Consider the following 25482-nt stretch of genomic DNA (forward strand, 5'->3'; position numbering starts at 1 on the left):
ACTTTTCCAAATCCTGAGATGCTGTATACTACTTTTACGACCTCTTCATAATTCAAAAGGTTTTCCAGATAAACTCTTTGATGGAACCTGGTTTAAAAGGTAAGTTGCAGATTATTGGGTTTTATGTCCTAAAACTCGTAGTTTGTAAACAATAAACTCATTTTGTAAATCAATAAAGTTGTTATTGAAGTTTGATTTAATAAAGTTGTATTGAATATATGAATTGCTTATTTTGTTTTAGAAATAAATCAAATAAACTAAAAGATCCATGGTTATTACATGAGTACTTAAACTTTATGTGGAGACATAAAAGTGGATCAGGTTCGAGTAAATAGTCTAAATGATCTATAGTATATGAATAAGGTTAGATGCCTTATTCTGGTAACACCATCAGATGTAGCTCACTCTGTAGTTGTTACAATTTGTTGTAAAAGTGCTACAAACGAAGTGATCCTGATTCGTTCATGTATTGACATGAGGAGTAGGGGCGTTCTATGCAATGAGTTTGCATAAGATCAGACCAAGAAATAAGTCACTCTTACTTTATAACGCTATTTATTGTTTAAGACTGACTATTTCGCTAAGATGACCTAGTTAACTCGATCTTAATCCTGAGCTAATTATGAACTCCTGTTTATTCAGAATTATCCTTAGATTTGCATAGGTGAGGGTTGGCTCAATAGCATCAGCTCAATAAGCCTCCCATTTCAAGGGTAAGACCGGGTAGATAGCTAGAGACATAGGGTGCAAGACAGAATTCACACTACCCAATTGAGAGATAGGAGAAAGGTTGTTCTCTTAAGTGTTTAATCCGGGTCTTGAAAAAGGGGCCACACCCTCCCATTGGCCTGAAAAGGATCCGATTTAGTGATTGGATCACAAACCAATTGGTCATTAGAGAATTAGTGGAATTTAACGATCAAGACATAATTTTGGGGGTAAAACAACATTTGACTCAACCGCTATTACGAACAACCTGTAAAGGGTTGACTTACTGATAATAGTTAAATCAAGTGGATACAAATATATCCACGGTAGGGAGAGTGCAACTATCGAGCTATAGTGGTGTGACTCGGTAGTTAACGATATTGATTAATTTGATCTAAAAAGTTTTAGCCAATTAACCTCAAATCGTTGGAGCTCATGATCTAAAGGTACATAAGGTTCCTCTACTAGTTCGTAAAACATGAACACATTGAATTAGTAAATTGAATGAATTTGGACTAATATCAATTTGAAGTGTTTAATTTGAATTTCAATTTGAAATGTTTAAATTGAATTTAGGGTTTGAATTTGAATAGTTCACATTTAAATTAGGATTTGTATAATTATATTCAATATAATTAATTAACATTTAATATATCGAAATTAAACAAAATTGAAGAGTTTAATATTTAAATATTGATTTAAATATTAATCACATGAATAGGATTCATGTTTAAATATTAGGTGTGTGATTAATTTAATATTTGATATTAAATTGTTATTTAATTAATTAAATATGTTTAATTAATCAAATTCAAATTAATTTTCATTTTTGTTTCCATTTGAGAAATTGAATTTTTGAATTTTTGAATTTCATTAATTTTGAATTAGTTAAATAATTTTAGTTAATTTGGAATTAATTAAAACAAGAATTTAAAATGGAAATTATATTGATAGTGGAAAATCCAATCTTTCCAAATTGGATATGTTTTCACATTATACAAATACCTAGCCACAACTTGCAAGTGAGAATTGAAGTGGCATTGACCAATGCCTTAGTGCTTGCATGAAGATGATATATAAAACTTTAAAAAATTGCTGAAGAAGAATGAGTTGCTGAAAAATTAGTTTTCAGCAGAGAAATATTCTTCACCTGAAACCCATTCTATTCCCTTCACAATTTCACTTTAATCTTGAGTTCCACCACTCAAATTCAAGGCTGAGAATGGTAGAGAAGATCTCTTGGTGGTTACTGAAGATTTGGAGCTGAGAATTCGTGAGGAGCAGCTTGGATCGGAGAGGAATTCTTCAAAGGTATGTGTTTCTTGAAACCATCTTATTACCCTATAAACATACTTATTTTGATGTCAAAAGTAAGGAATTAGAATGCCTAATGATCCTGTTTTCTTCCGTTGCTTGTTTCTATATTCCAAAAATTTATATCAGAGCATCATTTAAGCATTTAGTTCGAGTTAATTTTGCTTTGGTGGGTGTTTTTCATCAGTTGTATGAAAATGGTGAACTGATATGGTTTTTCTTAGTTTTGACATTGAATTCTCTTCAATTAAGTTGTATTTCTTGTAATTGGCTCTTGATTGGTGGGCCTTAATGTGTGATTAAGTGTCTATAATTCAATCAGAGTCATTAGAGTTGCAATTAGGTTGTAATTGAAGAAAGAAGTGAAGAAGGTCGAGTAGCAAGAACTGGATTTTTAGCCACCGGTAAATACTAAATGGTACTCGATGGCATACTCGATGGTATTTTGGTGAAATACTCGATGCACGATGCCATATTCGATGGTACTCGATAACATACTTGAGGGTATTTTGGAAAATACTTGATGCACAATGCCATACTCGATGGTACTCGATAGTATTTAGGTAAATACTCGATGCACGATGCCATACTTGATGGTACTCGATGGCATACTCGATGGTATTTTGGTGAAATACTCGATACACGATGCCATACTTGATGGTACTCGATGACATACTTGATGCTCAATGTCATACTCGATGCACGATGGCATACTTGATGCTCATACTCGATGCACGATGGCATACTGGATGCTTGAGGGCATACTCGATGCTCAATGGCATACTCGATGCTTGATGGTATTCGATGGTTTTTTGCCCGATTCAGCCTGATTTTGAGCATTGAAGGTCCGATTCAGGGCAATTTGAGTGGTTCAGAAGTGTTTGGAGCCAGTTTTGGTTATTATTGTAATCATTAGGCCTTTGTTTGCTTGAAAATGCGAAAACTAGAACCATATCAATATGTGTTTAATTATTTATGCATGTGATGTATGTTATAATTAAATAAATCTTGTATGTACATAGAGTATGCCATGTAGATTTAAAATCCCACCATAGGAAGTATGTTACATGCACTGAAAGTATGTTATAAAGTATTATAATATATAGTATACATGTCTAGGGTTTCAGATGTTTAATATAAGTTTTACAGAACACCTTCTACCTGGGGATTATGGCTGAATAATTGAGCATTGTTAACCAGTTTTATGAGCAATACGTAAGCGGTGTAGGGTTTTGAAACTGGTTTATCACCTAGACATCGTAGGTTAAATCTAAATATAAATGTTATACTTAGATAAACACCTAGACTTAGGTTGTTTAATTAGTCGAAACATTCCTAAGTAAAGATATACCCAAACAAATATTAGAACACTTCACTGAGAGTTTAATAGCATATATGATATGTTATTAGAACACTTTGGTGGGAACTTAATAACACTTTAGTGGATTAATAACATATAAAATATGTTATTTTTAGCTCTCACGTCCTTAAGAGTTCACAATCGAGATTCATGTTTCACTTCGTGTCAGCCTAAAGGTGACCTCCGTTCGGAAAGTGTTTACATAAATCGAGATTATGGTGAATAGGGGAAGTTGTCCACAATAAAATTAAAAGTGATGTTTTGATTTTGATTCCACGTCCTAAGAGTTTCATAGTGTGAGATTCTTGCGACGCTTTGTGTCACCCTGTGAGTGACCTCCATTTGAAAAGTGTTTGCATGACTCAAGATTAAGGTGAATGAAGGGAAGTTGTTCAATGTAAAATCAAACATACAATATATTTGTTTCAACTCTCACATCCCTAGAAAGTTCACACCATGAGATTCATATAACGTTTCGTGTTACCTTGGGAGTGACCACCATTCGGAAAGTGTTTATATGGATTAAGATTAAGGTAAATAGGGGAAATAGTTCATAGTAAGTGGGTGAAGGATATGTGTCAACATGTCCTACGGTCTCTTCCCTTTGTTTGGACCATGAGATTCCTATGTTGCGCCTCTTGTTGCCTTTAAGTCGGCCTTACTAGTCATTTAACGATGGCTATCCCCTTGAAGGGTTGTAACATAGGATTCGAAACAACTCAAACTCCAGATATGGATAGGATTTCTTAGGTCATTTTCCAATCTTGACTTTCCAATTTGGTAGCATCATTGGGGCCGACCTCTGAGGTCTAAAAATGGAGGGTTACACTTATAGAATTACTAAAGTGTTAGTAAGTTCTGACAAAAAATGGTAGCTAAATGACTATCGAAGTATTGAGTTATTCTGAAGATAGTATTTAGTTAAGAATATCTTGCGTTAGTGAAGGAGTATTTGACTACCCCTCGATAGCACTTATTCTGACTCACTATAGTATCATTGCAAAAATAATGAAATTTGGGTACATTATTACTTTGCTAAAACATGATTGGGTTTAAAAGCAATTCACTAACAAAGAATTTGTTTATATTTTCAGAATGACTAGTTCATTAGTATAATTATTGGCTTCATATATTTTAACTAGGGACAATTATGCTACATGGAAATCAAATTTAAACACAATACTGGTGATAGATGATTTACGGTTCGTTTTTATAGAGAAGTGTCCTCCCATCCCTAACTCAAATGCAAACCGAACTATTCGAAAAGCATGTGACAGATGGACGAAGGCGAATGAGAAAGCCCATGTCTACATTTTTGCCAACATATCTGATGACTTGGCTAAGAAACACGAAAGCATGTATACTGCCAAGGAGATTATGGAATCTCTACAAGGGATGTTTGGACAACCGTCCTTCTCCCTGAGGCATGATGCTATCAAATACGTTTATAACTACATATGAAAGAAGAGGCCTCTGTTAGAGAACATGTCCTGGACATGATGGTCCATTTCAATGTGGCAGAGGTAAACGGAGTTGTCCTAGATGAGAGGAGTCAAGTCAATTTTATTCTAGAGTCTCTTCTGAAGAGCTTCTTGCAATTTCGCATTAATGCATTAATGAACAAGATAGAATATAACCTGACTACATTTCTCAATGAGCTACAGGCTTCTCAGTTCATTTTTTTGTCCTAAAACTCGTGGTTTGTAAATAATAAACTCATTCTGTAATTCAATAAAGTTGTTATTGAAGTTTTATTTAATAAAGTTATATTGAATATATGAATTTCTTATTTCGTTTTAGAAATAAATCCAATAAATTAAAAGATCCATGACTATTACATGAGTAATTAAACTTTATGTGGAGACATAAGAGTGGATCAGGTTTAAGTAAATAATCTAAATGATCTATAGTATATGAATAAGGTTGGCTGCCTTATTCTGGTAACACTATCGGATGCGGCCTACTCTGTAGTTGTTACAATTTGTTGTAAAAGTGCTACAAACAAAGCGATCCTGATTCGTTCATATATTGACATAAGGAGTGGGGGCATTCTATGCAATGAGTTTGCGTAAGATCAGACCAAGAAATAAGTCACTCTTACTTTATAACGCTATTTACTGTTTAAGACTGACTATTTCGCTTAGATAATCTAGGAAACTCGATCTTAATCCTGAGCTAACTATGAACTCCTGTTTATTCGGGATTATCTTTAGATTTGCATAGGTGAGGGTTGGCTCAACAACATCGGCTCAATAAGCCTCCCATTTCAGGGGTAAGATCGGGTAGATAACTGGAGACATAGGATACAAGACGGAATTCATGCCTTCCCAATTGAGAGATAGAAGAAAGGTTATTCTCTTAAGTGCTTAATCCGAGTCTTGAGCAAGGGGCTCCACCCTCTCATTAGCCTGAGAGGAATCCAGTTTAGTGATTGGATCACAAACTAATTATTCATTAGAGAATCAGTGGAACTTAAGGAGCAAGACGTAATTTCGGGGTAAAATAGCATTTGACCGAACCATTATTACGAATAACCTGTAAATGGTCGACTTACTGATTATGGTTAACTCAAGTGGACACAAATATATTCACGGTGAGGAGAGTGCAACTATCGAGCTATAGTGGTGTGACTCGATAGTTAACGAATATTGATTAATTTAGTCTAAAGAGTTTTAGCCAATTAATCTCAAATCGTTGGAGCTCATGATCTGTAGGTCCATAAGATCCCTCTACTAGCTCGTAAAACATGGACACCTTGAATTAGTAAATTGAATGAATTTGGACTGATATCAATTTGAAGTGTTCAAATTGAATTTCAATTTGAAATGTTCAAATTGAATTTAGGGTTTGAATTTGAATAGTTCAAATTCAAATTAAGGTTTGTATAATTATATTTGATATAATTAATTAACGTTTAATTTATCGAAATTAAACAAAATTGGAGAATTTATAATATTTAAATATTGATTTAAACTTTAATTACATGAATAGGATTCGTGTTTAAATATTAAGTGTGTGATTAATTTAATATTTGATATTAAATTGTTATTTAATTAATTAAAATCAAATTAATTTTTATTTTTTTTATTCAATTTGAGAAATTTAATTTTTGAAAATTTGAATTTAATTAATTTTGAATCAGTTAAATAAGTTTTAGTTGATTTGAAATTAATTGAAACAAGAATTTAAAATGAAAATTATATTGATAGTGGAAAAATCCAATTTTTTCAAATTGGATGTGTTTTCACATTATACAAACACCTAGCCACAACTTGCAAGTGAGAATTGAAGTGGCATTGACCAATGCCTCAGTGCTTACATGAGATGATATATAAAACTCTAAAAAATTTCTGATGAAGAAGGAGTTGCAGAAAAATTAGTTTTCAACAGAGAAAATGTTCTTCACCTGAAACCCATTTTGTTTCCTTCACAAATTCACTTCAATTTTGAGTTCCACCACTCAAATTCAAGGTTGAGAATAGTAGAGAAGATCTATTGGTGGTTCACTAAGATTTGGAGCTGAGAATTCGTGAGGAGCAGCTTGGATCAGAGAGGAATTCTTCAAAGGTATGTGTTTCTTGAAACCATCTTATTACCCTATGAATATGCTTATTTTGATGTCATAATTAAGAAATTAGAATAGTTAATGATCCTGTTTTCTTCCGGTGCTTGTTTTTGTATTCCAATACAGTTTCCACTATATATCCCAGAACGAGATAGGTAGAAAAGCATAGCTCATCATAAAGTGAACCATGTCCAACAGGGTTCTATTTCTCCTTTCTGATACACCGTTTTGTTGAGGTGTACCAGATGTTGAGAGTTGAGATGTGATTCCATATTCTATCATATATTCTGGAAGTCAATATCCATGTACTCTTCACCTCGATCTGGTCGAAGTGTTTTAATCTTTTTGCCTACAAATTTTCAACTTCAATCTTATACTTCTTCAACTTTTCAAGTGTGTCAGACTTATGCTACATTAGGTAAACATGCCCATATCTTGAATAATCGTCCGTAAAAGTGACAAAATATTCAAACCCTCCTCTAGCTTTTACACTCATCGGACCACAAATGTTTGAATGTATGAGCTCTAAGGGTTCTTTAGCTCTATAACTTTTTCTAGAAAAAGGTCGTTTTGTCATCTTTCCTTCTAGACAAGATTCACATACAGGTAAAGAATTTTCTTCTAACTCATTTAGAAGTACATTCTTAACCAACCTCTCAATCCTATTGAGATTAATGTGACCTAGTCTCAGACGCCAAACATGAAAATTTTCCTTTCTTAGTTTTAGTGTTTGTAGTGTTGAACATTTCAATATTACGGAGCATTTTAGATACTAACGGTCTTAGTATATATAAGTTGCTTTCATTTGCTACAGAACAAATATCAATACCATTTTTCGAGACAAACACTTTATCCCAAATAAAAGATACATTAATAGTGTTCTAACAAACATGAAACTAAAATCAAGTCCTTTTTAAAATTAGAAACATAGTAAACATTATCTAACAACATAAACTTTGATTCAAAAAACAACTTCAAACTCCCAACTGCAATCACCAAGACAGCCTGTTCTGTTCCAACCCGTAGAGCCATATCTCCCGCTTGAAGGGATCAAATCCCCCCCGGAAGCGTGTGAACGCCTTGCATTTAGATAACAGATTTTTAAAAGAAATAAAAAGCAGAAAACAAATCATGCATTTGTAGGATAACTATTAAAAAATATATATATAAGCATGCTTGAAAAAGGAAGAATAGGAGAAGTTGCAACTTACCTTTGTTGATTCCTCGAGTTTTCTTCTTTCATCATTGTCAATAATCTCAAACTACTCCAACGTAGAAGGACACCACCAACGAGATTACCTTCTTATTTTCTAGGATTCAAAGAACTTGGAAGTGTGGTCTCCAAGAACTTTGAGGAGGAAAAGGGTAGAGAATTCTAAAGAGAAGTTAGAGAGAATATGGAGATTAGGTTTTTGTGTGATATTAAAATCTTACCTAAAATGGTTATAATATAACTATTCTCCATGAATTTCCTTTTATCCCCTTAGTGCTAACTAATACATTAATTAAATAACCATATATTAAATCATATTTAATATACATTTAATTAATCATCATAAATATCATATATTTATGCTAACCTCCAATCTCCATTATTTTTAATCAATTAATTAACCATTAATTAATTAAGTAATCAATTATATTTATATTTAACATGGAGTTAATTAACATATAAATATTACATATTTATATGTAAACATATAAATATTAAATATTACATATTTATATGTATACATCTCTTTATGAATCTAATGTTTGAATCTTATTTAAATATATCTCTCTTACATAATTTGGATTATAGATCACATTTATAATTAACCATTATATACTAATTTCATTAATATAAAATTTTCTTATTTGATTTGAACAATTTAAATCATTCCCCATTACTATCCTTTAGTAAGCTAACAAGGGAACCTTATAGAACTACAAATTAGAAGCTCCAATGATATGAAATTAATTTATTAAACTTTTTTAATCCAATTAATCAATATTCATTAATTATGGATCACTCTCTAAAGATTTATAGTTGCATTCTTCGCACTGCAAATATATTTCTGTGTCTATGGATATAATCAACCAATAGTGGATCGACCCTTCACAAATCGTTCATAACTAAATATGGGTCAAATTACAATTTTACCCCTATAGTTACATCTAACTTCTCAAGCACCATTGATTCCTCTAATGAACAAACAGTTTATAGTCCAACGATAAACTAACACTTCTTGGGCCAAGGAGAGATTGAGGCCTCATTGTTCAAGACTCGAAACTAGCTATTAAGGGAGCAATTTATCTACTTTCCAAAGAAATGGGAAGGAGTGAATTTCATCTTGTGTAGTTATGTTCTCAGCTCCTTAATTAGACAAATCCCCAAAATGGTAGGCTTTTTGAGTCAACTATCATGACCACTCTCACTCATACAGTTCAAAGGACAGCCGTCATAAAGAGGAGTTCACAACTCACTCAAGATTAAGGTCAAGTTTCTTATGGTCATCTTAGTGAAATATTAGTTTCTTCAAGTAACGGTGTTAAAAAAAGAAACTAATTATTTTGTGGTCCAGTCTATGTATAAACTCCTTAATACAAGATACCTCCACTCACATGTCTCTACATGAACAATATGGTTCTATTATTTGTAACACTTACATCTCATGTAACAATTACAAAGTGGGTCGTATATGCAGTGTTACTAGGATAAGGCACCCAATCTTCATCTATTTACTATAGACCTTTTAGGTTATTACTTAACGTGAACCACCTGTATGTCAACCACATACTGTTCAAGTGACATCATATAACCTTGGATCTTAGTTTATTGGATTGAATTAATGGTGTCTAAATGTCAAATAAAATACCTATGATTTTATTAGATAAATAATTTGTGTTAACAAAACTATAAACCACGAGACACACTAGATTTATGACATCAATCCTAACAATCTCTCACTTATCCAAAGCTAGTGGAATGTATCAATATAAAATAAAAGATGAGTAGAAAAGTAAAGTATCAATATATAATATAAAGTAAAGTATCAATATACAATATAATAAACTAGGGCATACAATATACCCAATAAAATCTCCCACTTACCCTAGCTTAAGTGACTCATATCTCGTAGACCCAGACCCTCTAGGTGACCCTCAACTACTTTAGCCATGAGAGTCTTTGTAAATGGATCAGTAATATTGTGCTCCAAGGCAATCTTTGTGATGATCACATCTCCCTATTGCACAATCTCTCTAATAAGATGATACTTGTACTCTATATGCTTTCCACGTTTGTGGCTATGTTGGACACAACACCACTATTATCACAATAAAGTGTGATGGGCAAGGATATATTTGGAACAACTTCCAAATCTATAAGAAATTTTCTGAGTCAGTCAACTTCTTTAGCAACTTCGCAGACAGCTATATACTCAGCCTCTATGGTGGAATCCGCAACATAACCTTGCTGAATGTTGCGCATACTATAGCTTCTCCATTCAGAGTGAACATTGATTCTGATGTGGATTTCCTTGAATCCTTATCTATTTGAAAATTAGAGTTAGTGTATCTTGTAAAGATCAAAACCTTAGCCTTATACAAAAGCATATAGTTTCTCGTTCCCCTAAGATACTTGAGAATAGCTTTAATTACTGTCTAATGATCAAATCATGGATTGAATTGATATGTACTGACTACTCCCATTGCATGGTAGATGTTGGGTCTAGTATACAACATGGCAAACATCAGGCTACCTACTGCATATACATAGAGAATCCGTCTCATCTCCTCAACTTCTTGAGGTGTCTTAGGATACTGTTCCTTAGACAAGATAATTCCATGCTTGAAAGGTAATAAACCCTTCTTAGAATTTTGCATCAAATATCTGACAAGTACTTTGTCAATATAGGATGCCTGAGACAAAGCTAGTGATTTGTTCTTTCGATCCCTTAAAATTTGGATCCCTATAACAAATTGTGCTTCACCCAAATCTTTCATTTGGAATTGAGCAACTAGTCATTCTTTAATGGTAGTTAAGTAACCTACATCATTCTCAATGAGTAGGATATCATCCATATACAACACAAGAAAAGCTACTGAACTATTGATGATCTTTTTGTAAACACAAGGCTCATCAACATTTTAATCAAAGCCATAAGATTTGACTGCAGTATCAGAGATGCTTGTTTCAATCCATAAATGGACCGATTAAGCTTGCATACTTTCTACTCTTGACCTTGTTCAATGAATCCCTATGGTTGGGTCATGTAGAGGGTTTCGTCAAGATTACCATTCGAAAAGGTAGTCTTGACATTCATTTTCCATATCTCATTATTATAATATGTGGTAATGGATAAGAGAATCCAGATAGATTTAGTCATAGCAACATGTTCCTTTTGCAATATTGACCTTCTTGCCCTTTTAGGCGATAGCAACAGTGGTGGCTTTATTCCCATTTCCGCCCTTCTTCTGTTTCTATTTCTTCACACCAGATGAAGATGGAGGCACAAATTTATTTCCAGCGATTGAACCTCTGTTGAAAATTTTCTTTTTGGAGAAAGCAATGTTTTCCTTCCCATTATTTCTTTTGGCTTTCATCAAAGACTCAAAAGTCTGCATAGCTCGTTATGGAGGGTGGTGAGGTTGTATTCAATTTTGTTCATAACACAGTTCCTATAGAATTACAGAAAGTTATCCGACAGCGATTGCATGATAAAGCTCACCTGATTGGGCTCATTTATGAGACTTCTATTCATCTCAGTAATGTTGAAATGGTTCGTCATGTTAAGGACATGTTCCGTAACAGACGATCCTTCAGTCATCCGTGCAGTGAAGATGAACGTAAGAGCATCATGCATGATTTGTGAGGAAGGTTTTCCAAACATGTCACACAGTGAGTCCATGATTTAGCGTACAGTGATCATGGTCTCATGCTTTTTTGCTAGGACTTCAAATAAGCTTGCCAAAATATAGACCTTTGCCTTGTCATTGGCCTTGGTCCATCTCTTGTAAGCATCACGAACACTTTGTGATGTGTTGGGCCAAGGGGTCGGAGGACATTCCTCCATGAGAACGAATTTGAGGTCATCTACAACCAAAACTGTATTCATCGTATTTTTTCATGTTGTATAATTTTCTCCAATTTATTTTTTAGTGCCAAGCAAAGTAACGATTGAGTTAAACATTCTGATACAACACATATTACTTATATTAGACATTTGTGCAAAGAATTCATTTTTCATTTTAATCCAATAAATTTAGCAAACACTACTAATAATGAACCCAACATTATTTATTTTGTGATGATACATTCAGTGATTTGGAATAAATGCCACCTCAAGGTATACAGTTATTCCTATCATTGAAGTGAGACACTCTCAATCAAATATTATCCCAGAATAACTCCTTATTCACATAATATTTAATTACCATTCATTTGGTTGATAAAACATTAACTGCCTTAATGCTATATCGTATATGTAACTCTTCATTTTCAACTCTATAGTCCCGCTCCAACCAGTCTGCCTTAGGGAAGAATATGATTGGAACAATTGATTATATCAATCTTATCCATTTTTGGAGTTTGTAATACCCTTCCTCCATGCAAATACCTTCCTAAGGGAGGGTGCGCCAAGAGCACCACAAGGCCGAGCATAAAAGAAACATTACAAACTAATGAAGGAGACCACAAGATATGTTGTCACACGTCCTTCTCCCACTTAATATAAACACTTTCTCCATTCACCTTGATATTGTCCCATGTAAATACCTTTTTAAGAGAGGGTGCGCCTATGCACCACGAGGCTGAGCATGAATCTCACCCGATGAACTTTTAGGGAGAGCGTAGGTGGAAAAATTACATATCATATACATCTTTTTCCTCCACTGAGTGTTCTACCTTTTGAGTTTATTAACTTAGTAAAATCCGGCTAATCAATATTTAGCTAAGTTCTTTGTGAATTTGCTTACAACACTTATATAGAATATTTAACAATATGTGATCTCATTCATTAAACTCTTTAACATAATTGATAACTTATTGCATGCTTATAAAATATTTGTCCAATTCACCTTCCAGGTCGGTTTCTAGGTAGAGGTGCTATATTTTTGTCAGCTTAAAAACTTCAGCCTAGCTAGAACGTTCCTTAGACAAAGGTCCCTTATGGACAATTATTTTATGAATTTAATCTTTTAACAGAGTTCATTTTAGTTCTATTAAAACAAATTAAAAAATCAACCTATTTTTAATCTCATTAGAAACGCATTTAACATAAGTCTATGTGAATTAATTTTAAACCATTTAAAATTAATTTGGACATATGTTTGCATGCAACTCTTGATTATAGATTTTAATTCTAATTTCATTATTCTTATAACCGTTATCTAAAAAAATGAAATATAAAATCTATAACCCTTCTCATGAACTGAATTTTGTTAAAAAAAAAACAGAAAACAAATCATGCATTTGTAGGATAAACATTAAAAAAAAAAAAAACACACATAGCATGCTTGAAAAAGGAAGAATAGGAGAAATCACAACTTTTGTTGATTCCTCTAATTTTCTTCTTCCACCATTGTTAATAATCTCGAACTTCTCCAACGTAGAAGGACAACACCAACGAGATTACCTTCCTATTCTCTAGGATTAAAAAAACTTAGAAGTGTGGTCTTGAAGAACTTTGAGAAGGAAAAGGTAGAGAATTCTAAAGAGAAGTTAGAGAGAAGGTGGATGCTAGGCTTTTATGTGATAGCAAAACCTTACCTAAAATGGTTATGAGGATGTATTTATATGGAGAAGGATTAACCCCTTCTCAAAGAATTTCTTTTTATGCCCTTAATGCTAATTAATTAAATAACCCTTATTCAATTAATTGACACATTAATTAAATAACAATATATTAAATCCTATTTAATGTACATTTAATTAATCATCATAAGTATCATATATTTATGCTAACCTCCAATCTCCATTATTTCTTAATCATAATTAACAATTAATTAATTAATTAAGTAACTATATTAAATTATATTTAATATGGAGTTAATTAACATATAAATATTACATATTTATTGTAGGATTGTATCAATAGTAGCGGAAGCACAAGGATCATCTAAGCATTCAAATTCACTAATTTTGGCAAAATATAAAGCATGCTTTTGCATAAAAAGTGAGTTTCAAGACATACCTCTTGTAGAACTTCTTCAAAATTGCATCTCCAGCTGCTATCTTCTTCATATCTTGTTGTAGACCACCTCAAGATTTTTCCTACTATTCTCTTGGTGCTCTAGATTGCGTTGTGGGACTCAAAACAAGCTTGAATTAAGGGATGAAAGAGAAAAAGCTCACTGATGCAACCTTGTTGAAAAACCTTTCTTCAAACCAGTTTTTCTCTCAAAACTCTTTTGATTGCATGCTCGATTTTCACTCCAATCTTCTCATTATATTGCAGATCAACATAGAAAGAGAAGAGCTGCATGAGTTGCAGCTTATGCTTGGAGAAGACAAGGCCAAGACAATGCAATATGTGTGAGCTACTTGGTGATGGATAATGGAAAAATCCATTTTTCCATTTTGTGTTTTTGTTTTCCAATCTAAAAATCAAAATTTGATTTTAAAATGAAAAATTAATTAATTTTATAAATTAATTATTAAGTAAAACTTAATTAATTTAATATCAAATATTAAATTAATTTTAATACATATCCATCTTTATATATTTAAATCAAATTTAAATATATAAATTCTCCTATTTCGTTTAATTCTAAAATTAAACATAATTATATCTCATATAATTAGTAATTTCCTTAATTCTAATTTGAACGTTTCAAATTAACTTATCACGCTATTCTAGAGCTAGTCCGTTACGAGCTAGTAAGGGGACCTCGCGGACCTACAGATCATGGGCTCCAACGATCCGAGATTAATTGGCTAAACTCATTAGACCAAATTAATCTCCATTCGTTAACTAATAGGTCACTCCACTAAATTAATCTCCATTCATTAACTAAATCCCATAGTTGCACTCCCCTCACTGTAGATATATTATGTCTACATGATTTAACCATAATCAACAAGTCGACCCTTCACAGGTTGTTCGTAATAACGGCTGGGTCAGATATCTGTTTTACCCCCGAGATTACGTCTTATTCCACAAGTCCCTATTGATCCTCTAATGAACAACTGGTTTGTGATTCAATCACCAAACCAAACTCTCTCAACCCAGTGAGAGGGTGGGGCCTCTTATTTAAGACCTGGATTCAATACTTGAGAGAACAACCTTTCTCCTACCCCTAAATCGGGTAGGTGTGAACTCCATCTTGCACCCTATGTCCCCAACTATCTATCCGGTCTTACCCCTGAAATGGGAGTCTTATTGAACCGGCGCTGTTGAGCCAACCCTCAACTATGTAAATCTAAGGGCAATCCCGAATAAACAGGAGTTCATAGTTAGCTCAGGATTAAGATCGAGTTACATAGGTCATCTAGGTGAAATAGTCAGTCTTAGACAGTAAACAACGTTATAAAGTAAGAGTGACTTATTTCTTGGTCCTGATCTTATGCAAACTCATTGCATAGGACGCCCCCACTCCTCATGTCATAACATGTACGAATTAGGATCACATCGTATGTAGCACTTTCCAACTCTTTGTATCAACTACAGTGTAAGCCGCATCCAATGGTGTTACCAGAATAAGGTACCCAACCTCATTCATGTACCATAGATCATTTTGACTATTTACTCGAACCCGATCCACTCTTATGTCTCCATATAAAGTTCAAGTACTCATACAATAGTCATGGGTCTTAGTTTATTGGATTTAGACTTTCATACAATTTATGAGATCAATAACAAGTATATTGATAATAGAAAATATTTATCATTTTACAAACTGCAAGTTTTAGGACATAAAACCTAACATTTATATGTATAGATCTCTTTATGAATCTAATTAATATGTCTAATATTTGAATCATATTTAAATATATCTCTCTTATCTAATTTAGATTATAGATCACATCTATAATTAACCATTATATATTAATTTCATTAATGTAAAATTCTTTCGTTTGTTTGAACAATTTAAATAATTTCTCATTACTATCCTTTAGTGATCTAACAAGGGGACCTTATAGACCTACAAATTAAAAGTTCCAATGATATGAGATTAATTGATTAAACTCCTTTAATCCAAGTAATCAATATTCATTAATTATCGATCACTTCGCTAAAGATCGATAGTTGCACTCTTCGCACTGTAGATATATTTTTGTGTTTATGGATACAACCAATTAACAGTGAGTTGACTCTTCACAAATTGCTCATGAATACAACTAGGTCAAATTACCGTTTCACCTCTGCAGTTATATCTAACTCTTTAAATATTAGATTCCTCTAATGAACAAATAATTTATAGGCCAATTATAAACTAACACCTCTTGGGCCAATGAGAGGTTGAGCATTGTTTAAGACTCGGAATCAACTGTTAAGGGAGCAATTTATCTACTTTTTTAAGGAATGGAAAGGAGTGAACCTCCTGTTTGTTAACCACATACTGTTCAATTGACATCATATAACCTTGGATCTTAGTTTATTGGATTGAATTATTGATGTTTAAATGTCAAATAAAACATATCTTATTTTGTTAGATAAATAATTTGTGTTGACAAAACTACAAACCATGAGACACACTAGATTTAGGACATCAATCTCAACATAATTAACATAGCATCAAATTCTCAAATTAGGACTCCAAAACCCTAATTTTTGGCCAATTTCTGTATCCTTACAGTCTAGAAAAAACTGCCCTGTCAAGGGAAATCTATGAACGCATAAACAATGTAGTCAAACAATTAGTCATTTTTATGACGCACAAAAGACGACGGTTTGCCACCACCCTATGTAGGACCCTCTCAGGTTTGCACTTTAAATTCTGATTTTCTACTCTATTTTTTGGAACTTTTCACAGCAAAAAAAATGTCACGATCGATAGAAACTTACATGACCCGTTTTACAAATAATTTGCTAAAAAACAACGATCTTTTACATTGATCAAATCAAAGTAAATTACAGTAAATCTAATGCCCAAACTCTGAAACATCTATTATATAAAAACCATCCATATATTTTCAAGAAAAATGTATAAAACACCCACCATTTTTCTGTCTTTCTTTCTAACAATGAAAAATTGAAAGCAACACATGACTCTAATACCAATTGAAGGGATCGAATCCCATGCGGAAGTGTGCGAACGCCCATGCTTCAAAATTCGTTGAAAAAAACAAAAACAAAAACCAATTTAAGCATATTGTAAATTAAGTAGAAGTTCTGAAAAACTTACTTTTGAAGACATTTCTTCAAGTAAAATCTCTAGTAAATGTGTTTCGAACATTACCACTAACGAATCCCCGCTATTCCCATGTAGAATTATGGTATGTGGGAGCCCTTTTGGAAGAGTGATGAGAGGAATGATTTTTTCTAGAGAGAATTTTTCTTTTTTTGTAAAAGCCAGAGAGGAAGCCACAAAAGAAAATCATTTTTTTTTTACATTGAGTTAAGAGAGAGGGTTAGTTACCCTTCTCTCCCACTGACTCCTCGTAAACTCCCCACATGGAGAGTTATTTTTATCTAATATATTATTAAATTAAATCATAATTTAATTTTAAATAATTAAATAATATTTAATAAATCTAATATATTACATTTAATTAATTAAATATCATATATTTAATTAATATTATAATTAAATGATATTTAAATATATTTTTCTCTCCTAACCTATAATTTCAATAGGAATATTATTCATTTTAATTTTAACCTATTGTTGTAATATAAATCTAATTTATATTATTTAATATTTGAATCTCATTTAAATATTTTAATTTTCTCATATAATAAAGTTTAACTTTGAATCTAATTCAAAATTAACTTTATAATATAATGTATCTATATACATTATATTAATTGTATCATATACAATTATATTTTCCAAATAATTTGAACAATTCAAATTATTCAAAACTTTAGCAATTTTATTTTTTTTACCTTTAGTGAGCTAGCGGTGAGACTTAATGGACCTATAGATTAGAAGTTCTAATGATATGTGATTAATTAATTAAACTCTTTAATTAAATTAATCAATATTCAAACGATCTTCACTAAAGCCCACAATTGCACTCTTTGCACTCTTTATTTGTCCGTGAATTTAACCGTTACTAATAAGTCAATTCTTTACGAGTTGTCGATAATTATAACTAGGTCAAATTATCGTTTTATCTATATAATTAACAACTTGAGACTAAAACGAGAAGAGACCCCATTATTCAAAAATCTCTCAAACTAAGAAAAAAAGAGATCCATTATTCAAGACTCGGAGTGAGCACGTAAGGAAACAACTCCTTTGCGAAACACCCTTTAGTGATTGGTTTTGAATAATGGAGGAATAATGGAATTAACGTCCACAAACATAGCCTTTTGGAATAAAACGTCAACAAACATAGCATGTTACGCCGACAGGTGGCAACCTGGCTTTTCCAACAGCAGACAAGTGGCGTTGGGCCATCACGTGATCATCACGCGCACTTTCAAACTCTTCCAATTTACCAATTTACCCTCTCCCCATGCTAGCCGTTGCAACCCCTTTTCTCCCGCTATAGTGGCATGCGATGGAACCCTCCAAGGCCTTCCAAATTCAGGAGGACAAAATAGTAACTTTGCGCTCTCTTTTCCCTCTCCTCTCTCTCCCGACTGTAGTTTTGCCCCTTCCGTGGTCAATCAAAATCCACCAAATATTTGAAGCCTTTTCTCCTCACTCACACTCTCACTGCAACTCTCTCTCTCTCTCTTTCCCCTTGTTTCGCTGAGATTCTTCTTCCTAGGGTTTAGGTTTTGGCTGCGGTTTCCATGGCTTCTTCGTCCTCTGATCCTGGCTTCAAACACGAACCCGGTGCCTGTAGCGCTGCTGCTGCTGCTGCCGGAAGAGGAACGGCGGAATCTTCCGAGGTTGTAATGGCGAATGATCAGCTTTTACCGTACAGAGGGTTGAAGAAAGCGAAGAAAGAGAGAGGTTGCACTGCAAAAGAACGCATCAGTAAAATGCCTCCGTGTGCTGCTGGAAAAAGAAGCTCTATATACCGCGGAGTCACTAGGTAATTCTGACATCAAGCAGCTTTGTAGTTTGGCGTGCGTTTGATTACTTATAAAATGGAGAGGTCTTTTCTTCTTTCTTTCATGTTTGTTTGGAAGTGATTGAGTTTAATTAGCTCACAGATTATCGAAAAATTAATCGGAGAAGTATAGAATTGTTGCTCACTGCTAGCAGACTAATTTGATACAGTGTGAAGAATTTTCTGTTCATTCAATCGGAAAAGAGTCGAGTCTTTGTTCATATAGAGAAATTTTGATGCTATGGGACAAGGATACGATCAAGTGACTCTTTGCATGGGTGTATTTTGGAAACTTGAGCTAATGGCTACTGCAGTCTTATGCCATACTATCACGCCTTAGTTACGCAAGAAAATAGAACCCAAACTTGGTAATTCTCACGTTGGTGAAAGATAGAGTTACTGAAAGGGCTTAATGATTAACGGCATCTTAAGTAGAGTTAGACATAAGAGAAAATTTTCGGATAGTGCTGATCTGTCTAGCAGGTGCGATATATAGGACCATAGTTATTGAGTTCATGAGGTGAGCCAGGGATTTTTTTTATGACTAATAAGATTACAAAATGTATACTTATTGCGCATTGCAATCATCATTATGCTGAAGTCGCCCACCACATTTGGTACCGTATCACGTCATAAGATGATCAATTTTGTTTTTAACTAAAAAAATTGCTTTCTTATCTTTTATCTAGCGAGCATTAATTACCTGACATTATTTGTTATGTACGCCTCTTTTTTATCTTGACCTTTTTCTCCGCTGACTAGCGCCTGTGAATGGTTTGATGATATTAGGCATAGATGGACTGGTCGTTATGAAGCTCATCTTTGGGATAAAAGTACTTGGAACCAGAACCAGAACAAGAAGGGAAAGCAAGGTCTCTCTCTCTCTCTCTCTTTCTCTCTCTCTCACACACATACACACACACACTTGCGCACACGAATATCAGTGTGAAAACCAATCACCGATTTGCTTTGGAGTACCGAGTACTGACACCATTTTTATCTTTTGTTTTCTATTTAAATGTGCATGGAACTTCTGGCATATGATTGATCATTCCAGTGTATCTGGGTAAGTTAGTATCCTGGTCCATTTTCCTCCATATTGTTTTTAACATTGACTTATACTTGATTATTTTTCCCTCTACACTTTAATAATGAATAACGTGAATTTACAGGAGCATATGATGAAGAAGAGGCTGCTGCTAGGGCATACGATTTGGCTGCCTTAAAATATTGGGGTCCTGGGACTCTAATTAATTTTCCAGTGAGATGTTGTTTAGTCCCCTTTCCTTCAAGAAAAGGAAAAATACCAGATAGAAATTGATTCTTTCATGACCATAATGTCTCAATAGTTATTTTTATGTATACTTTGAAGCATGTATTTTTCTTTTTGATCCTTGGTCTTACAGTATTGGAGTTGCTTCTAATTTAAATTGTGTTGCACTTTCTAGCTTTTAAAAAATCGTATTAAACGTGGAGGTTCTAGAATATTACTACCTTACAGAGTTTTGGAAAAAGTAGTACATTATCTAGAGAAGTATCTCCAGTATCCTACTTGTATGCTTTGTTCTGCTTGACTTTTCTTTGTGTAATAAGAAATGATGGAACAACTGCATTTTGCAGGTGACTGATTATACAAGGGATCTTGAAGAAATGCAGAATGTTTCAAGAGAGGAATACCTTGCATCTCTAAGGAGGTAGGTAGAAACTGTTGAAGCATCTATTGTGATACAATCAGCTGCTGCTCATACAATTGTATACTTTTCAGAAAGAGCAGTGGATTCTCCAGGGGAATTTCCAAATATCGTGGTCTCTCAAGGTATTTTTTCCTCGTTATAATGTTAATTGTTAACCTATCAACCTTATTTACAGGTTGAAGAATTATTTGTTTGTGAGGTATATGTTAAAAAAATCATGATAAAGCATGTTGACCTCTTCTGTGTCCTCGTGATAATTCATAAATATATAGGTTATGATTTTATAATTTTAATGCCTAGTGACCAAAACTGTTATTATATTATGCAATTCTTTTCTTTTCTTTCCTTTTTTTTTTTTTTAAAAAAAAATAAATATATGTAAACTGGGCTTCCATAAAGAAAAATTGAAAGAATACAATAATGAATACAAATACAAGAAGACAGCTGATCCAAAGGAGGCATACAAAACATCACATTACAAGCATTTTTTTTAGTGTTTTCCATTTTATGCCCTTTTATTGTTTCATTCTTTCTGAAAAGTTCGGTTATCCAAAAAAAAAAAAAAAAAAAAAAAAAAAATCTTATTATGAAACTCTAAATCTTTAATTCTTATTATAGAAGTGGCTGGAGGTGTAGAACCGACGTGTGGAATGTGTTGGTACATTGCACTAGTGCAACCAAGAGTAAATAGTGACAATTCAATTTTGATTTCATGGGTTTGTTAGGATACTAATGATATAATGATTTAGAGGAGATGGCTTTAATATTCTTTTTAAGGAAAAGGAGCTAGTCAAGTTGCTAGAACTGGAAGTTTTTAGGAAACATGATTGGAGGCGTGGTTCAAAAAATTGGTAGAGTTTGATATGGTCTTAGACACAGTACGAAGAAATTATGAAAAGGATAAACTTGCACGTTATTGACCAAACCTAGATTGTATTGGCTTTGACTCAGGAAAACTTGCACTGTGTCATACTCTTCAGTTAAGATGGTACATGCAACAATATGTTGCTGTGTATTGAAGGGGAACCTAGTTTTGATGTTAAGATTGGACCTCCTGTTATATGTAAACTTGATTATATGTCATATTTGGATAATCCTTTCATTGAGGAGAAGAAACGACACCTTCAATTTATTAGAGCTCTCTTTTGGAACCACATTTAGCGTGGAGGAACATTAGACCTTCAACAACTTAGAAAATATGTTTACTACTTTCTTTTTACGTACCATTTCCTTTGTCAGCCGGGAATCTCTTAATTAAATTCCATTCTCCTATCAACCATTACAATTTAAACGTTCTTAGCTCCAATTGGAAGAGGTTTTGTTTTTTGTTTGTTTGTTTTGTTTTGTTTTTGTTTTTGTTTTTTTTTTTTAGAAACTTATATATATTTCATCAAAAGGCAGAAGAACGAACAACCTAAAGGTAAGGGGTTGAGAAAACCCCTCCCGAAGGAACTAATGAAGGAGAGCCTTCCAACTGTTAGATATCATCAAAAGACTATAATTACAAAAAAGATTGGTATAGTTAGTACACCACCAAGAGGTTGTATGTTGAACAAGAGCCCGAAAAGAATCAAAAGAAGCATACTTATTTTAAAAAATGAGACTATTCCTTTCATTCCATAAACACCACAAGAGAGACCACAGAACGTTCCCTTTGAAAAGGCGTGGCTATGCAAGCCTTCAAGCAACCAATTCTCAATTTTGTAGGGGAGGAAACCCACCAAACCAAAAGTACCGATCAAAAGGGACCAAGCCTTGGTTGCAAACTCACAATGTTGGAAAAGATGGTCCAAGCTCTCCTCACTTTTCAAACAAAGGCAGCAAATGGAGGTGGACAAGTGGCTATTTTTGAGCTTTTTTCTGGAATTTGTCATGAACATTTAGGCTTCTATAAACAAGGACCAAAAGAAGTATTTTAACTTTTTTGGGCATGTTGAGCTTCCAAATAAGCTTCACCGAAGGTAACGTGAAGGAGGGGGACCTCTTAACAATGTTAAGGAAAGTGGCTTTGATCGTGAAATTCCCAGAGGCATCAATCTTCCACCTAATAGAATCATGACAATCCTGCAGAGCCCAAGAATTAAGAGTTTGAAGAATAGCAATCATTTCGCCTGCCTCCCTATCAAAAATACCTCTTCTAAGGCCCAAATCCCAAGCTTGACTAGAGTCACACCAGCAGTCCGCAATCGCAGCATCTTTTTTCAAAGAAATAGAGAAGATGTCAGGAAATTTTTGAGCTAGAGGTTGAGGATCACACCACTTATCCAACCAAAATCTGATCATTTTACTGTCACCCACCTTTGAAAGGGCTTGGCTTCCATCCCTTTTTTGTTCTTTCATATCATTTGTGAAATTGGTTGGTTTTCCATTTTTTAAGAAATCTTTTACTTTTTATACGTCTTTTGATTGTGCATCTCTATCATCATCATCTGAATAGTTTCACCTTGCTTCCTGCAAATTAATATATTGCTTATTTACTATCCTGCAACTGATGCCATTTCTTTAGAGTCCTTTGAGGTAAAATAAGATTATTGAATCCGTTGATCATTTTCTTTCTTTTCAATTTCCATTTTTCACTTCCACTTGCAAATGCTCTTTGTATCATTGAAATTCTGATTTAGAGCGTAATATTTACATATTATTATGCCTTCACATGAATTCTTAATATACATGATGCACACTTGAAGCCTTCATTTTGTTGATCTGTGTTAACTTTGTTGGTGCTTTTGTAAACTAGTCGATGGGATCCTTCATTTGGTCGTATGCCGGGCCCTAATTATGTTAACAGCATAAATTATGGTAAGTTGTCTTAAATTATTATTATATCATGTCTCTAGCTTCAATGATAGTTCTCTCGTTGAATTTCTTTTATCACCGAGTTTCCTTAAAAGTGGACAAGACTTTTTCCATATGGATAATAAATAGTGCCTACCCTGCAATGTAATTTTAAGGTGCTGGAGATGATCAAGCAACTGAAGGTGAATTCGTCCACGGCTTCTGCATTGAAAGGAAGATTGACTTAACAAGTCACATTAAGTGGTGGGGGCCCAACAAAATTCGCATTGCTGGCTCAAAGTCATCAGAAGACGACAAAAATAGTTGTGCTGGAGAAGTTGGCAGTGAACTCAAAGCCCTGGGACAGACTGCCCGTCCTACAGAGCCATATGAGATGCCCTGTTTGGGTACATTACATGGAGTAAAGAAGGCTGCTTCCAAGGTCTCTGCTTTAAGCATTTTGTCACGGTCAGCAGCCTACAAGAGTTTGCAGGAGAAAGCTTTGAAATTACAGGAAATTAACAACGAGAATGATGAGAACGAAAATAAGAACACTGTTAACAAGATAGATCATGGGAAAGTGGTTGAAACACATACAAGTCATGGTGGTGATCCGAGCGAGAGATATGGGGTTGCTTTTGGAACAAGTGGTGGATTGCCACTTCAGAGAAATATGTTCCCCTTGACTCCATTCTTAACGGCACCTCTTCTTAGCAGTTACAACACTGTCGATCCCTTGGGAGATCCGATTCATTGGACATCTCTCGTTTCGGTTCTTCCTACTGGACTTTCTCGTACGGCCGAGGTTAGCACATATACTATCCTTGGTTTTTAGGGTGTATTTGAGACGTCTTTTAGAAGGATGAAAAGTACTCCTAGTTGAAGAAAATTTTGTGTTTGGTTTCATCTTAAGAGGTGATTTCTGAAAATTCAAAAACAACCTAAAAACATTTAGAGCGCTTTGGAAACAAACATTTGATTATAGTTTTCTCCGAAAATGATTTTATAGGCTATTCTCAAAGCACATTCCGGTTTCACTCATAGTCATTGTTAATGGTTCAGTCTGCAATTAAAGTAATCCTAACGGTAGAAGATGAAGACATAATTTTAGTAATATGTTGCTTTAAGTCCAAAGGCACGTGGAGAACTGTTATTCCCTTCTTATATAACCCTCGGTTCTATAATGCAGGTTACAAAAACTGAAACCTCTTCAACTTACACTTTGTTTCGGCCTGAGGAATAAAGTTCAAGGAATTTCTTGCACACCCCTACAATGACTTTTGAGTTGAACTCAGTTGGACTGGGTTTCTGTGCTGATATTGCAGCATGTCTAGATGCGAACAAGCTTTAAGGAACAAGGCTTTACTTAAATCACGTTACGCTCAAGAACACGTTAGACATTGTACATACATCACCTGAGGCCTCTCTCGATATTTCTAAAATGCAAGAGGCAATGAATATGGTCTCGAAAGGAACCCCATACAGTTGAAGAAGAAAGGAAAATATCAAGTCTGAGAAATATCACACGTCTGTTTTATATCATGCATATGCATCTCTATCTATAGTTATAGTCATATAAATTTGTGACATTTTATCCAGTTATCGATATCAAGATCTCGCTGCTGTTTTCCCACTTTGGTTGTTGGATTGGGACGAGAATTATTTTATAATCATTCTATTTTTTTCAACTAATATTAGTGCTTTACACCCAGTTATCCGGTGAACATGGTTGGAAGGGTAGGAATGGCTGGTGTCACGGTCATGCTTGTCCAGGGCATGTTGTCCATGGCTGCATGCTCGTCTCCACCTCTTTTTACCATGCTTTCATCCTATGTATTTCATTTTGCTAGTTAGTTTATTTTTTATGTACTTTTTTTAGTGTATGACAATTCGTCCGTTTCCATATACACGG

General features: G+C 33.9%; 1 protein-coding gene across 1 annotated transcript; it reads left to right on the plus strand.

The window, feature by feature from the left end:
* The first annotated feature begins 18709 nt into the window (after positions 1–18709).
* Positions 18710–25262, plus strand: LOC120092035 (Integrase-type DNA-binding superfamily protein). The gene is made up of 9 exons (XM_039050227.2): positions 18710–19083; positions 19891–19973; positions 20159–20167; positions 20274–20362; positions 20722–20795; positions 20867–20917; positions 23533–23594; positions 23747–24375; positions 24760–25262. The coding sequence occupies exons 1-9, from the start codon at positions 18839–18841 to the stop codon at positions 24811–24813; spliced, it is 1296 nt and encodes a 431-aa protein (XP_038906155.1). The 5' UTR covers positions 18710–18838; the 3' UTR covers positions 24814–25262.
* Positions 25263–25482: the final 220 nt, after the last annotated feature.

This window comes from Benincasa hispida, chromosome 11 (genome assembly GCF_027475165.1).
Source record: "Benincasa hispida cultivar pf3 chromosome 11, pf3_genome.v1.1, whole genome shotgun sequence".
NCBI classification, from domain to species: Eukaryota; Viridiplantae; Streptophyta; class Magnoliopsida; order Cucurbitales; family Cucurbitaceae; genus Benincasa; species Benincasa hispida.